General features: G+C 32.2%; 1 protein-coding gene across 12 annotated transcripts in view; it reads left to right on the forward strand.

Moving 5' to 3' along the window:
- Window positions 1-16374, forward strand: part of LOC143246596 (oxysterol-binding protein-related protein 2-like) — a 65110-nt gene that overhangs the window by 34738 nt on the left and 13998 nt on the right. For 11 of the 12 annotated variants that reach the window (XR_013026056.1, XR_013026058.1, XR_013026057.1 and 8 more), the window contains exons 2-6: window positions 1229-1304; window positions 3702-3836; window positions 6018-6115; window positions 7704-7880; window positions 9476-9554. Coding sequence is in view for 6 of the 12 variants with exons in the window: in XM_076493598.1 (XP_076349713.1) it covers window positions 1229-1304; window positions 3702-3836; window positions 6018-6115; window positions 7704-7880; window positions 9476-9554 (565 nt within the window). In the remaining 6 variants the exon portion in view is untranslated. The remainder of the gene's footprint in view (window positions 1-1228; window positions 1305-3701; window positions 3837-6017; window positions 6116-7703; window positions 7881-9475; window positions 9555-16374) is intronic. The other variant, XM_076493599.1, reaches the window with a different exon arrangement.

Below are 16374 nucleotides of genomic sequence, written 5' to 3' on the forward strand. Positions count from 1 at the left end.
CGGTACAACATATTTCAATTTTGAGCATTTAACGTTCCAGAGGTATATAAAACTGATGGTGTTTCAGGGGTAAGCCTGTTATGTAACTTTTTAAAAATCATTACCAAGATCATATTTTCTTTATGGAATGGTCTGTTGTATTTCCAAATACTTGTTCAACTTGCAAAGAGTGCGAGATTTTGTTTCTCACATCTTTTTATCATCTTGAGACCTGGTGGTCAGAGTACTTACCTCACAATCTGAGGGTCACATATTCGAATCCAACCTCGAACGTGTTCGTCCTTGTAGGCGTGCATGCTTTAACCGTTAATCCCATTATTCGTTGGTGAAGAGTAGCCTATGGTTACGTGTGGGTGATGTTAAGTAGTTGCATTTCCTTTAGACTATCATTTCAAAATTATGGACGATTAGATGCTTGATGCAACTCAGTTACGTACTTTCGCAATTAACAATGAGCAGTGTTTTCAACCGTAAACGCAGTAATATCTCACGAGATTCGACAGCCCAGGAAACTATTTTAAATCTACTGAGCTAACGGTGCATAAAAACCATTATAATAAAATTAAATTTGAAATAGTATAAAATAACCTACATATGTTAAGTATTCTCATCAACGGTGTGCGTCACACTGTGATTAAAGTTCCACTTGTTTAGGCCGATGTCCACGTGTGAATTATCACAGTTGGTAAAAGTTGTGCTTCACTCGACGGGTTTCGTAAATTTAGTTGAGTTAGAAATACATAAACTAAAGTGGTAATGTGAGAGAATTTTTATAACAAAATTAAAATCAGTAATGCGTACAATAATCCTGTATGTTGGACTAAAAGAATAATAATAATAATTTAAGAGATATAATAAAAATAAGTAAAAGTAGATATATATTCTAGTCAACACTGTGATACCGCACTATGGTGAAGTTATATTTTGTTCGCAAAAGGGTCATAAAATGTATCCCACTGATATAATTTTTGACGTAAACTTGACTTTTTACCTGTTTTTGTTCATTTGATGTTTGAGAAGTATAGATTTTTTCTGTATTGTGACTGTATTTATGTAACATCAAATTTCTAATTTGAGACTTCTGTTTAACAGGTTTAGTAAGTTTTACAAATGTTTTACAATGATGGAAAAATAGTAATCTAATGTTTGTATGTGCACTATTTTTTTTTCTCTGTTTATATAAAAATAAATTGAAGATGATATTATTATTATTATTTTTTTTATATAGATGTCTTCTTCCAGTTCCAGTGTTTCCCAAAAACGAATCTGGCATATGGAGTGTTTTAAAACATTGTATTGGAAAGGTGAATATCGTATAGTGCCATCTGATGATCGATTTTGAATTTTCAGATAAATAAATTATCCTAAGAATAACAAATAATAATAATAATAAAAAAGTTCCGCAATACATCTAATGTATTATAATTCTTGTCCATTTTTAACATTTGCTTATAATTTAAATTTTTTAATAAATATTAATCTGTAATATTTCCCCAAGTTTTTTTTTATTGTAAACGTGTGTGCATAACTTTTTAATTCTTCTAATGATACTTATATTAACACTTAAACACAAATTTCTATTAATAACTCTCGGCACAAGAACTTCTTTCTGCCCGTTTTAGTAATCCCGAGTGACACCGTTTTTTCTTAACATAATAAACATTAAGAGTGCAATGAAAGTACATAAAGGAACTAATTGAAAATAAAAACATTATATTCAAAAAAGTTTATCGATATGAAATTAAATTATCCTCTCTTCTCACGTCATTCTATATCACTGTGTCGAGTGCTGTTTGATCAAGAAATGTGGAAACGTACGGCGGAAATGTTTGAACAAACACAAACTTTAACCTATATAAAACCAAGTGTGTGCTATGTCACGTTTGGTTTCTTGATATAGGAATTATAAAAGCCAAAATACATTTACCTAAATATAATAATTTCACTACTGTCTGCCCATTATTATTCTAGTGACAGGGTACCTGAAATCTTACAAGTGTAGTGAGTGTTCTATCATTTAGCCTAGAGCCAAGTGCATAAAATTTATCATGAAATTAAAAATATCAATTCAATCTTAAACTTGAGTCGTTTCTGAATTAATATATTTTCTGTTATATCACCAAGGTTTTAAATAAACAAAACAAACAAACCTCTTTAATCAACGGAGACTCTAAATTAAGAAATCAACAAATATTTTTCCAATTTTGTTGTTTAAACATGTGTACTAGTAGTATAAAATAATACTAACAATATCAGATTATACTTCTGTGGATAAGAGACAAGACAAAAAGAAATCCCACAGTTGGAAAAGGGGCGTTACCAAAAACGCACTGGTTTTCTATAGGTTGGAAGTTGTTGATCTAACAGATTTTTTTACTGATAATTATTATTCTACGAATACGCCACGATTTTATTTTATAAATGATCTTAATTTTGACTGGCTCACAAAGGAGTTTAGCGACGTTTAACTACCTTGTTTGTCATTTTGCTGGCCAACATGATTTCGCAAAATTTATTTATTTCAGTTTGCTATGAAACACGAGGTTTGGATATACTACGGGTGGGGTTGTACGCTAATACATTATATAGGGTGGTCCGTATGCATGTATCTAGTGTATCTGTGTGCTATCCATCATTCTCGCTGCATAATATTATGCGACTCCATGTTCTGTGAGGCATTTTAGTGTAAATTGGCTTACATCGGCTATATTTCTCTGAATAAAAGAAACAGATTTATAATAAATGCGTAATTGAATGTAACATAATAACATATGGATAGGTAGGGACTTACGGGCCACCCTGTATTATTGATCAACTTGACAGAAGAACGCTATTAAAGCTGCGAAAGTGTTTTAAACTTTTATCCATCATTCAAATAAAAAAATACATTTCTGAATCTGTTTGTATTTTAAATACGTGTTAAAATAGCCATATATAAAACTATATTTTAACATGAAATTTACAAAAAGTAACCAGCCACAAAATTAGCACATGTGAATCTAAATGCGACCTTTATCACCAGTATTCTCATAGATTTAACTTTGTGATTTTTCATGTAGGTGGTAAAAAATGTAAAGAATCATTAACGTTTAAAGCAATCTTTTTCAAGGTCAAAATCCGGAATCTCTCCACGAAAGGAAACTGAAACCTATCTGATGACCATTATAATTGCTCTCTGAATTATTTTTGTACTTTTTCGTTTTATTTTCTATGTATTTTCAAGTATATTTCTTACGTTACACATCAGTTAAATTTGTTGTGTGAGAAACACTATAATAAAGAATTAACACACAATTTTGAGGCAAATGACTTGAGTTTTACCTTAAATAAACAGCATTCAAAACATTATTAAAAAGCAACAGAACCATACATATCAGTATAAATAAAATAAAATGACAAACTCGAACATTCTAGTGATGTTTATCCTTATTTCCACTAGAAGAGTGAATGTTTGTTTTAAGCTTTACTATCTGAACCACACATTAATCAGTTATGGGTTTACTCAATGAAAACGTTGTTGTTAACTTGCATCAGTTAGTGTTAACATTATAATCACTTTAATTTTCATCCATACAATTCAGACAAAAACGTCAACTAAGAGATATAGTTAATTTATTGATGCATTTTTCCAAAATGTTTCAATTTGGCAGTGATTTTATTAATTATTTAGAATAAACTTTGATTATTTTTTTCTTTTGTAGGACTTGTCAAAGATTACCATGCCAGTTGTATTCAATGAGCCACTCAGTTTTCTCCAGCGACTCACGGAGTACATGGAATACAGTTTCTTGTTACAAAAAGCCAATGAATGTGATGATCCATTAGATAGAATCCAGGTAGAGTTATTTTTAATAGTTAGTTTCCATGAGAGACCAAACTAAGTATATTTATTGTGCTTGTGTGAAGCCAATTTTATGCAGTGTTATTCTATGTCAAAAAACAATATCTAATTATTCTAGAAAAGACATTGTTTTAGGGGGGGCACTGTGTGTGGGGGGGATGGGCGTGGCTATTGTTATAGTGATAAACAGAAATATATTTTCATTGGTGTCTGCACAGTTTTGCTAGGAGATATTTAAAATAACATTTCCTGTTACCCTTTCTCACTTTTATTCTGTTGGAAACTGCAAAATTTTCACATTTATTTGCATGTATGTTGATCAGTGCCTATTACAGAAAACTGTTCTGGTGATACTCAGAGAATAATGTTTTTGGTCATTATATATCCATATAACTGTTATCCTAGGTGCATGAAGGTATCTGTACAAAATATGTTCTCTTTTAATGTTTTTCTTTAAAATGTTAACTTTAAAGATTTTTCTACATCATTCGTGTTGTATTTGAAGAATATTTTCCAAGCTACATCTGTAAATGTTTCATGTGTAATAATATTAGTTGGTAGGGAAAAAGGTTTTTTCCTTACTTAAAATTTCTCCATTAGTGTTACTAATTGGTTTTAGGAGCATTCAGGATTGTTATGCGATGATCAAAGAATTTGGTTTCCAATGGAATTGTCAAATGCTGTAGGTTGGGTCAAAAAGTTTGTTTTCAATGATTCATTTATGACTGTTTGTATTTATTTTTAAAATTAGTCCTGGAGAAGTTTAAAAGAAGAATTGTTTGGAAAAATATTTTAGATAAATCATTGTGATGTGCTTCCATTGTGTTACTTTAGAAACATTTAAGGAAGTATACCCAGCATACTATTTTCAAATGTGTTCTGCTGTTTTTTACTGTTACCATAGGTGTCTAACAGCCATTATAGTTCGCTTCTGAAATCAATTCAGCTTTTATATTTCAGTAAATTATTTTATGACAGCTAGCTATGATATATATACAAGTTAACTTTAAAATTTTCTGTGCAAATGTTCTGAATTTACACATGATTTTGTTCTAAACCAGAAGTCAAAAGGTCATAAACATGCACTAATCCTTTTGCTTATAGGTAAAAGTTAGATACAGCAGTGACTATATCACAGAAGCTTCTACACTTTGATCTTATATCTGTGTCCACTTCTTGGAGTGATACAGTAACTAATAATATTGCTAAGCTGTGGCTTCTCTCTCCATGATTATGCCATTTGGAACAGCCATTGATATACATGTTACATGAATTATGTGATTCTACACTGGGACTCCCCTTTAACTTGAATGTGTGGTGTAACTGTTCTGTATCCTGTCCTTGTCCTATGCAGACCTGTAGGAAACTTTCCTCTATTCACAGTATCCATTGAAGCCACAACATAAAGCAAGAAGCTGGTTAGTTTAGTTCTGAACACTGGTACATTATTATGAATAAATATGGCCTGGCATAACCAAGCGTGTTATGGTGTGCGACTCATAATCTGAGGGTCGCGGGTTCTCATCCCCGTCGCGCCAAACATGCTCGCCCTTTCAGCTGTGGGGGCGTTATAATGTGATGGTCAATTCCAATATTCGTTGGTAAAAGAGTAGCCCAACAGTTGGCAGTGGGTGGTGATGACTAGCTACCTTCCTTCCAGTCTTACACTGCTAAATTAGGGGCAGCTAGCACAGATAGCCCTCGTGTAGCTTTGTGCAAAATTCAAAAACAAACAAACAATGAATAAATATCCATTTTATTTATTCATATAAGTTTGTTTCTTCCTTCCTCTGTTGTCAGTTTTTGACCTATTCTTTGGCTGAAGGTAGTGATCCTGTATTTTATGGGGATTTCAATATATCTATCAGTTGTCAATGTTTCTGATCAGTAAAAATATATCATGACACATTGTTAGGGTTAGCTTTTGTAAAATCTGTTTAATAAACTATTTCATTTTATGACAGATGTATTAATTTAAGATATATATTGCAAATAAAAGTGTAAAGGGTGTGGGAAACAAAACTGGAACAGATGCTTAATGTCACAATATTAAGGTAACAAAGAATTATCTATCAGAGTTTCTATGAGTTCTGTAATGTAATGCTTTTCTTTATTTTATAATAGGCTTATATGCAAATGAAAGTTAATTATGAAATACGTATTTTTCTATCCAAAGTATGTTGCAGCTTTTGCTGTTTCTGCATTAGCATCGAACTGGGAAAGATTGGGAAAACCTTTCAATCCTCTACTTGGAGAAACGTACGAATTGGTTAGGTGGGTTTGTTGTTATCTAGTTATGTATTAGTTTTATCAATCAGTGTTATCTAAACTGATATACCTGCATGATGACAAAGAACTACACTAAATTAGTTCTTTATCATGTGGTATCTATTACATTAACTTTAGAATAAGAATCAATATGAGTAGTGTAATAAGAATCAATATGAGTAGTGTAATAAGAATCAATATGAGTAGTGTAATAAGAATCAATATGAGTAGTGTAATAAGAATCAATATGAGTAGTGTAATAAGAATCAATATGAGTAGTGTAATAAGAATCAATATGAGTAGTGTAATAAGAATCAATATGAGTGGCGTAATAAGAATCGGTACGAGTGGCGTAATAAGAATCGGTACGAGTGGCGTAATAATAATCGGTACGAGTAGCGTAATAATAATCGGTAATAATAATCAGTACGTGTGGTGTAATAATAATCAGTACGAGTAGTGTAATAATAATCAGTACGAGTGGTGTAATAAGAATCAGTACAAGTAGTGTAATAATAATCAGTACGAGTAGTGTGATAATAATCGGTACGAGTAGTGTAATAATAATCAGTACGAGTGGTGTGATAATAATCAGTACGAGTAGTGTAATAATAATCAGTACGAGTGGTGTAATAATAATCAGTACGAGTGGTGTAATAATAATCAGTACGAGTGGTGTAATAATAATCGGTACGAGTGGTGTAATAATAATCGGTACGAGTGGTGTAATAATAATCAGTACGAGTAGTGTAATAATAATCAGTACGAGTGGTGTGATAATAATCAGTACGAGTAGTGTAATAATAATCAGTACGAGTAGTGTAATAGTATATACAAGTTATTTATCAAATTTCGCGTCTTATTGTATTACTTTGAAATGTTTAAATGTTACAGACACAAGTTCTATTGATACAAGTGTTAGTAGATTAACCCCTTTTTTAAGTAAGTACTTGTTTGGAATGTGATAGGTCTTAGATTTGAGCCTGGGACAAGGAAACACACTATGCAGACAAGAATTAACACAATATAACATCCAAGCTATAAATCATTAACATTCAGAATGTTACATTGTTCAAAACTATAATTAACCATTTATAGTGTAAAAAACAAATTTATAGTTATGTATTTGAAGTCACCCTAAAACTGAATCCAGTATTGGCCAGTTGCCCATTATTCATGGGCTAGCCCATGAGCTGGGGAGATAAGGTAGTAAGTCACCCTTTTATTTTCCTGCTTAGGTAGGAAAAAAAAACAACAGAATAATAAAGCATAATAATTACAAAGTAGGAGGATCTATAATATCTATCACCCCCCCACTTCTTGAACTGTGCATAATTTTTTGGAATAAGCCAGTTTGTTTGGTATAAAATGTTCTAAGAATGCATGGTTTAGACCTCATCAAGTAGCCACTGCTCTCTTAAATAAAGTCCTGTATCAGCTGGTGTTGTTGTTGCAGATGTGTTAACAAATTAAACATTAATACAGATGTAACAAATAATGTACACATCTGGAAAATTCTTTCATGTTGGCAAATTGTACAATCTTCATATAATGAGATGAAAATACCAGAATTAGTTTCTTTTCTTTCTGATAGGGAAGATATTGGTTTTAGGATCATATGTGAACAGGTCAGCCACCATCCTCCTGTGAGTGCTTTCCATGGCGATTCTCCACATTATATTTTCCATGGGTCCATATGTCCCAAACTCAAGTTCTGTGGAAAGACTGTGGAAATAAAACCAGAAGGGTTGCTTACTGTTAAACTTTTAAGGTAAAGAGGAATTATCCAACAGAGTTTCTATACTATAAAGTTCTAAAATGTAACAATTTTCTTTATACCATTTTGTAAGAACATTTTCAAAGTAAAATTGCTTGTTGGCTACAAAATTAATATTATAACTTGTTATATCAACAAACACGTGAAATATGACATTCTCTTAACAAATGTTTAGGAGGCATTTATTAATAATACAGTGATGCATTAGAAAAATAAGTATATATATATATATAAAACTAAATTTTGCACTTAAATTCAGTATAAATAGGTTTAAGTCATGACCTGACAAAAATAACTACACTTTGAGGATTTAGATAACATATTAAAATGTAATATTTACCCATAAAACATCTTTCAAAATCTTTGTAGAATTGTAACAAGATATTAATGTAACTTGCTGTAGAAAGAGTTTAATGTAGATATTTCTTAATCACAATCAAAATATTTCATAAATAAATAAATTACATTTCAAACCTTATTTGAGAGAGTACACAACAGATTTTTGTTCACCAAAAGTGCTTCATGAACCAAAGATGTAGTTAAGATGTTAGACAATCGACACATGAAGAAGAATAAAAACACATTCCCACAAAACATATATAGGAAGATTGAACATGTGTTAAATAAACTGTGTTGCAATAGGATTAGCTGAGTACTGTAGTTGTATCTACATGATTCCAAAATCATGCAGTAAAACAAACAAAATGTTAAAACAGTAATTGTACTGTTTTTTAAAAGAATACATCCTTACATGTAACTGTACTAACAGACACAAAATGCAATTAACAAAATAACACTGAAGGTGAAAAATTATAAATGTTATTCCTGACAGCTAAATAGATGTTTATTATTTTTAAAGTGAGCAATATTAAGTTTATATAAACCTCAACAAAGCATAATATGTCTAATCTATTCTTGCATGAAACGTAATTAAATTTTTGTTGTTCATGCCTTTGGTATATGGCTTTAAAAAAGGATAATTTAAGTTGGTTGTCTTTATTCAAATGATTAAAACTTAACAAGATATAACACCAAATTATGTTTTATACCAGTGTGTTGTTATAGCCAAGTAAAGAAGCCTTAAGGCTCAAACATCACATATTTAAGCTTAAAGGTTCTTAAATATTTTTAACAGTAGTAATCAAAAATGTGTATTTTTATTCTGTTCTAAATAATGACACTTCCCATGCTCCAAATTACACTTTCTAACCTGAGAAATATTATATGTTAATTTACATCTTTGTTAACTATTAACAGATAAAACACCATTTCTTAACCAACTCCAGCGTATGGTTGAAATCTATTAAAACCTTTCATAAGAATTACAGTCCTCTTTCTCATCTCCACCCCTTCTTTATATCATTGTAATATTTGATATAAGCTTATTTTATATGAATCACCGATTTTATGAAATATCTAATATTTGATTGTAGGTATTTTTAAATTTAAAATATAAGAAATCGTGTCAGAATTATAGTTAATGAAACTCCATTAAAACAAAAAAAATATCAAACAGGATATGACTGTGCTTCAAATATTGTGTTTAAGGCAAACAGAGTGAGTAAAAAGAATTTTTTTTTTTTTTAAAGACATAACGAAACATACACTTGGACCAATGTAACTTGCTGTGTCCATAATATAATAGTAGGAAAACTCTGGTTTGAGCAGGTACGTAACTTCTTGAAACTTTAAGTTGTACTAAAGAAACAGTTAGGAAAAACACAAATGTGTACAGAAAAAAAGTTTAAAAATAGGTAAAACGTGTAGGTGGTTGATTAAAAGTAAAAATAGGTTTATTAATTTTGTTGCTAAAAATTAGTAATTCTGAACTGATAATTTGCATCTTAAAAATTAATTTTATGGTTCATGTCATGTTACAATAAGCCTGATATTTTAACAAATCATTTTTCATTGACTTTGTAATTTTGTTTTTAATATCACACAAATTAATAATAAATAAATTTATGCTTCACTGGCAAAAGATATTAAATACTATATTATTATTAATTGTGTGCTGTAGTTTTTTAATGTAAAATAGTGTCTTGTTTCTAAATACGAGTTGGGTAGATTCTGTGAACTCGACCAGCACACCACTTTGACGTCTCTGTAATCGACATTGGTTACTTTACTATAGATGAGGAATGTGGGACTGGTGAACTGTGTAGAATGATAATGTTCAAATAACTTAAGAAAATATGAAAGATTATAATGTAGCTAAACATAGCTGGATTTGACATGACCAGTTTGTCATAATTTTTATAACAATGTTTTTTTGTATCTCTGTAAAAGAGTGTATTCCGAATTTCATTATAAATGCTTTACAGCAAATTTTGAAGAAAACTATGATAATCTATTTGTCCTAACCCCTTATCTAGGCGAGTATTCTTGGCATGTGACAGGTATTGGGTTTGAATCTGAAGCAGGGAGAAATATCATGCAAAAATGAATTAACACAATATAACACCCATGCTGTGAAGTATTGACATTTAGAATATGTGTTGCATTTTGTAAAATACTGTATAATTAACCATTTATAGTGTAAAAAAAACAAAACTTATAAACTTGAGTAAATGCTCAGCTTACCTGCTCAAAGAAAAATTTGAGATGAAAAGCTGGCAGAAACGTGGCATAATTTTTCTCGTTTAAAAAAAAAAATTGGTTAGAAATGTTTGCTCCTGGGAAATGTGCAAAAAAAATCTAATACCTCAAACTTAATTTGTAGCTTATGATTGAAATACTTCACTCTTATTTGATCAGTGTACTACAGTTTTTCTAGATTTTTCTATCGTGTGTTTATAAGTACATCCAGATACAGAAAATAGTCAGAAAACGTTAAGTGAAGGTAGACTGTGTATAGTTGTTAGTTTAGCTGCAACAAGCAATATCTAAACTGAGTTTCAGAAGTTGACAAAGATAAAGATAATAATTTCTCCTGTCAAAGTTTGTTCTAAAGTAATTAAACCTACCTGTATGGACTTTGAAAAAAAGACAATTACTGAAAGATCTAAATACAACTGTGGCAACTCAATGCAAGTAAATCTATCACATTTTGTGCATAAAGAAACAGATTAGAGAAAATTTTGTTTTGTCAGTTGAGTTCTAAAGTAATTGAATCAGTATGTGTGGCCTTTTGACAAGAAAGAGAATTACTTAGACTATTGGATACAACTGTGATATCCCAGAGTGTAAAGAATTTTTGTATGCACATTTGACTTGTTTTAAATATATTATTTTGAAATAAGTGGATTGTGTGCTGTCTGTTTATTGTTCAGAATGATCACCAACAAGACGGACACCTACTGTAGAAGAATCCCCGTCTATATATAAAATCCTACCAACGAACAATGGTTGTCTAAAATTAGAAGTGTTAACAGTAGGAATTTCTTTAATACATTAAGGGTAAGAAAAATGTCAGGATAAAATAGGGCTCTTTGAAAAATAATAAAAGAAGGCATATATCTGATTACAAGACTACTGCATCACTAAATACTGTTTTTCATTTAGTTTTTGTTAATGTAGGTTTCAGCAGTCTTTTTCATCCCGAAAAGTTGCTAGATGGGAAAAAAAACAAACTAAACAAGATGATCATCTTTAATTATAAGCTTGTCAGGAATATTTGAGTAGTTTAAAAAATTATGTTCCTGGATCATGCATCTTCTCAAGAGTTTTGTAGGAGGCTAATGATTGAATATTTGAGTTACTTGTTAATATTTTAGCAAGCCCTTGAATAGTAGGTAGGTGCCAGAAGATTGGAAGTTATTTCTTTTGTTGTTTTTTTCAAAGGGAGGGTGATAAAATTTTTCTAGGTAATTACAAGCCTAATAGTCTTGCATATGTTGACAAAAAGTTTTTGAAAATTTAATAAAATAATTTTTGCAAATTCATGTAACAAGATTTAAAATGTTGTTTAAAGGTATAGATTTAGTATGCTTGAATCTTTAGAAAGTATTTGATAAGGTACCACATGAAAGGCTTCTTTTAAAAATTATCTGTGTAGGTTTATCTAAGAATGGCTGGCATGGGTATTACCACTTTTACTGATAAAGAGAGAACAACGTTTTGACCTTCCTAGGCTATCTTCTTAACCTGAAGATGACCTAGGAAGGTCGAAACATTGTTCTCTCCTTATCAATAAGTGTTAATACCCATACTAGCTGTTCTGAGATGCATTTTTATTTCAAGTGGGTTTCTTGTCATCAAGAATATCCGTGTGAAGGCTACGTTGGTTCATTAGATAGACAGTGGGCAGATTGGAAAAAGCAAAAGATTGTTATAAATGGAATTCGATCAAATTGAGCTAGTCATGAGTGGACAACCTCAAGGCTTAGTATTTATTTCTTTGCTTTTTTTGATTAACATAAGTGATACAGGTGAAGGGAATGGTCAAGAAATTACTTGAAGTTTCTAAGTTTTTGGTATTGGATGTTGGTTGTGATGAGGAGACTGTTATTTACAAAAAGGATATATATCATTTGGTGAGTTGGTAAGATGTACAGCAGATGAGTTTTGATTTTAATAACTCTAAGGTGTAATGGATATGGGTTATCTTAATCCAAATTGTAAGTATAATTTTGATGGGAATAACTTTAACAGTGTCATGAAATAAAAGGATCTTTGTGCTTTAGTTGATCAGTCTGTTGTAGGTGGTAGGGCAAACAAGATTTCATGTAGTTTTTATATTGAATATAAGTTTAAAATAGTTAATAATGTTGTTGTGTGGATTTCCAGAACAGGGTTAATTTAGAGTATTGGGTTCAGTCTTGGACTCCTTATCTCATGAAGGACACATAATTGTTGGAATGGGTTTGAAGGAGGGCTACCAGAATACCTGATGTGAAAAGGGCATGTAGGGACGGGCTAAGATCAACACATTTTTTTTCTTCTTAAATAACGTTAGAGATGTTTAAGGGAATTGACAGAATTGATGCTTTTATTTAAAGGTGAGGATAGTAAGACAAGGGGATAGAAATGAAATACAAACCTTGTAGGGTAGGAATCATTTTCAGTTTTGCTTTTGTAACAGGTTATCCTCGTATATGGTGGGTGTAGTAAGTTGGTTATCCTCGTATATGGTGGGTGCAGTAAGTTTAAGAAAGGGATTAATAAATATCTTAGTGATAAGGGCTAGCTTTGAGTTGTTTCATTAAAGTTGGGCTGTGTTAGTACTAATCGCTGTGTAGTGATAAGGGCTGGCTTTGAGTTGTTTTGTTAAAGTTGGGCTGTGTTAGTACTAATCGCTGTGTAGTGATAAGGGCTGGCTTTGAGTTGTTTTGTTAAAGTTGGGCTGTGTTAGTACTAATCGCTGTGTAGTGATAAGGGCTGGCTTTGAGTTGTTTTGTTAAAGTTGGGCTGTGTTAGTACTAATCGCTGTGTAGTGATAAGGGCTGGCTTTGAGTTGTTTTGTTAAAGTTGGGCTGTGTTAGTACTAATCACTGTGTAGTGATAAGGGCTGGCTTTGAGTTGTTTTGTTAAAGTTGGGCTGTGTTAGTACTAATCGCTGTGTAGTGATAAGGGCTGGCTTTGAGTTGTTTTGTTAAAGTTGGGCTATGTTAGTACTAATCGCTGTGTAGTGATAAGGGCTGGCTTTGAGTTGTTTTGTTAAAGTTGGGCTATGTTAGTACTAATCGCTGTGTAGTGATAAGGGCTGGCTTTGAGTTGTTTTGTTAAAGTTGGGCTATGTTAGTACTAATCGCTGTGTAGTGATAAGGGCTGGCTTTGAGTTGTTTTGTTAAAGTTGGGCTGTGTTAGTACTAATCGCTGTGTAGTGATAAGGGCTGGCTTTGAGTTGTTTTGTTAAAGTTACTGTGTTAGTACTAATCGCTGTGTAGTGATAAGGGCTGGCTTTGAGTTGTTTTGTTAAAGTTGGGCTGTGTTAGTACTAATCGCTGTGTAGTGATAAGGGCTGGCTTTGAGTTGTTTTGTTAAAGTTTCTGTGTTAGTACTAATCGCTGTGTAGTGATAAGGGCTGGCTTTGAGTTGTTTCATTAAAGTTGGGCTGTGTTAGTACTAATCACTGTGTAGTGATAAGGGCTGGCTTTGAGTTGTTTCATTAAAGTTGGGCTATGTTAGTACTAATCACTGTGTAGTGATAAGGGCTGGCTTTGAGTTGTTTTGTTAAAGTTGGGCTGTGTTAGTACTAATCGCTGTGTAGTGATAAGGGCTGGCTTTGAGTTGTTTTGTTAAAGTTGGGCTGTGTTAGTACTAATCACTGTGTAGTGATAAGGGCTGGCTTTGAGTTGTTTTGTTAAAGTTGGGCTGTGTTAGTACTAATCGCTGTGTAGTGATAAGGGCTGGCTTTGAGTTGTTTTGTTAAAGTTGGGCTATGTTAGTACTAATCGCTGTGTAGTGATAAGGGCTGGCTTTGAGTTGTTTTGTTAAAGTTGGGCTGTGTTAGTACTAATCACTGTGTAGTGATAAGGGCTGGCTTTGAGTTGTTTTGTTAAAGTTACTGTGTTAGTACTAATCGCTGTGTAGTGATAAGGGCTGGCTTTGAGTTGTTTTGTTAAAGTTGGGCTATGTTAGTACTAATCGCTGTGTAGTGATAAGGGCTGGCTTTGAGTTGTTTTGTTAAAGTTGGGCTATGTTAGTACTAATCGCTGTGTAGTGATAAGGGCTGGCTTTGAGTTGTTTTGTTAAAGTTGGGCTATGTTAGTACTAATCACTGTGTAGTGATAAGGGCTGGCTTTGAGTTGTTTTGTTAAAGTTACTGTGTTAGTACTAATCGCTGTGTAGTGATAAGGGCTGGCTTTGAGTTGTTTTGTTAAAGTTGGGCTATGTTGGTACTAATCGCTGTGTAGTGATAAGGGCTGGCTTTGAGTTGTTTTGTTAAAGTTGGGCTGTGTTAGTACTAATCACTGTGTAGTGATAAGGGCTGGCTTTGAGTTGTTTTGTTAAAGTTGGGCTATGTTGGTACTAATCACCTGTGTAGTGATAAGGGCTGGCTTTGAGTTGTTTTGTTAAAGTTGGGCTGTGTTAGTACTAATCACTGTGTAGTGATAAGGGCTGGCTTTGAGTTGTTTTGTTAAAGTTGGGCTATGTTGGTACTAATCACTGTGTAGTGATAAGGGCTGGCTTTGAGTTGTTTTGTTAAAGTTGGGCTATGTTAGTACTAATCACTGTGTAGTGATAAGGGCTGGCTTTGAGTTGTTTTGTTAAAGTTGGGCTATGTTGGTACTAATCACTGTGTAGTGATAAGGGCTGGCTTTGAGTTGTTTTGTTAAAGTTGGGCTGTGTTAGTACTAATCACTGTGTAGTGATAAGGGCTGGCTTTGAGTTGTTTTGTTAAAGTTGGGCTATGTTAGTACTAATCACTGTGTAGTGATAAGGGCTGGCTTTGAGTTGTTTTGTTAAAGTTGGGCTATGTTGGTACTAATCGCTGTGTAGTGATAAGGGCTGGCTTTGAGTTGTTTTGTTAAAGTTGGGCTATGTTGGTACTAATCACTGTGTAGTGATAAGGGCTGGCTTTGAGTTGTTTTGTTAAAGTTGGGCTGTGTTAGTACTAATCACTGTGTAGTGATAAGGGCTGGCTTTGAGTTGTTTTGTTAAAGTTGGGCTATGTTGGTACTAATCACTGTGTAGTGATAAGGGCTGGCTTTGAGTTGTTTTGTTAAAGTTGGGCTATGTTAGTACTAATCACTGTGTAGTGATAAGGGCTGGCTTTGAGTTGTTTTGTTAAAGTTGGGCTATGTTGGTACTAATCACTGTGTAGTGATAAGGGCTGGCTTTGAGTTGTTTTGTTAAAGTTGGGCTGTGTTAGTACTAATCACTGTGTACCTTCGTGACAGCATAGATAATTATTGTAGTCTTAATTACAAATAAAGTAAAAACATTTCATTAAAACATAAGAGAAAAACAGAATGAGAGAATTTTTGTAGCTTCTATAATGTTTTTTATTGAAAACAGTAAAGACTGCAAACAACTAAAACTTGTAATAAAAGTAATGGTTGCCATAACAACCAGTACATCACAAAACAAGCAGTACATTGCATTACTATTTTATATATTTTAACAATAAATATAATGATCAGAAAGTGTACCTTCATGTTATTGAAAAATGTGCGTCAGAGGCTAATTCCCTCGTTATAACCAGTTTTTATATATTTTACTTTATTCACTAACATTTCGTGGGTGTTAGAAGATTTTAGATTCTGCCTAGTTTAATTTATTTGGGTTTATTTTTGAAAGTTGTACTGAAAGAATATAACATTATTATACATCTTATAATTTGACTGTTACTACTGAAATAATGCAATGAGGCATATAATATTTCAATATTTTTCAAAATATTCATTAACCAAGTTATAAGAAAATTCATAAAAACTTTCAAAGAATGTAACATGATTGAACCCAAAAAATAAAATACATCTTTTGTTGATTGTATTAGAAATAAGTGTTAGCAAATGTTCAAACTGTTCCAGTAAATATGCATCAAAATTAAGAAAATTATTCTTGGGAAAAGCAAGGCAATGCATGAAACTTAATCTAGAAC

Source organism: Tachypleus tridentatus, chromosome 3, assembly GCF_004210375.1.
Source record: "Tachypleus tridentatus isolate NWPU-2018 chromosome 3, ASM421037v1, whole genome shotgun sequence".
Classification (NCBI taxonomy): domain Eukaryota; kingdom Metazoa; phylum Arthropoda; class Merostomata; order Xiphosura; family Limulidae; genus Tachypleus; species Tachypleus tridentatus.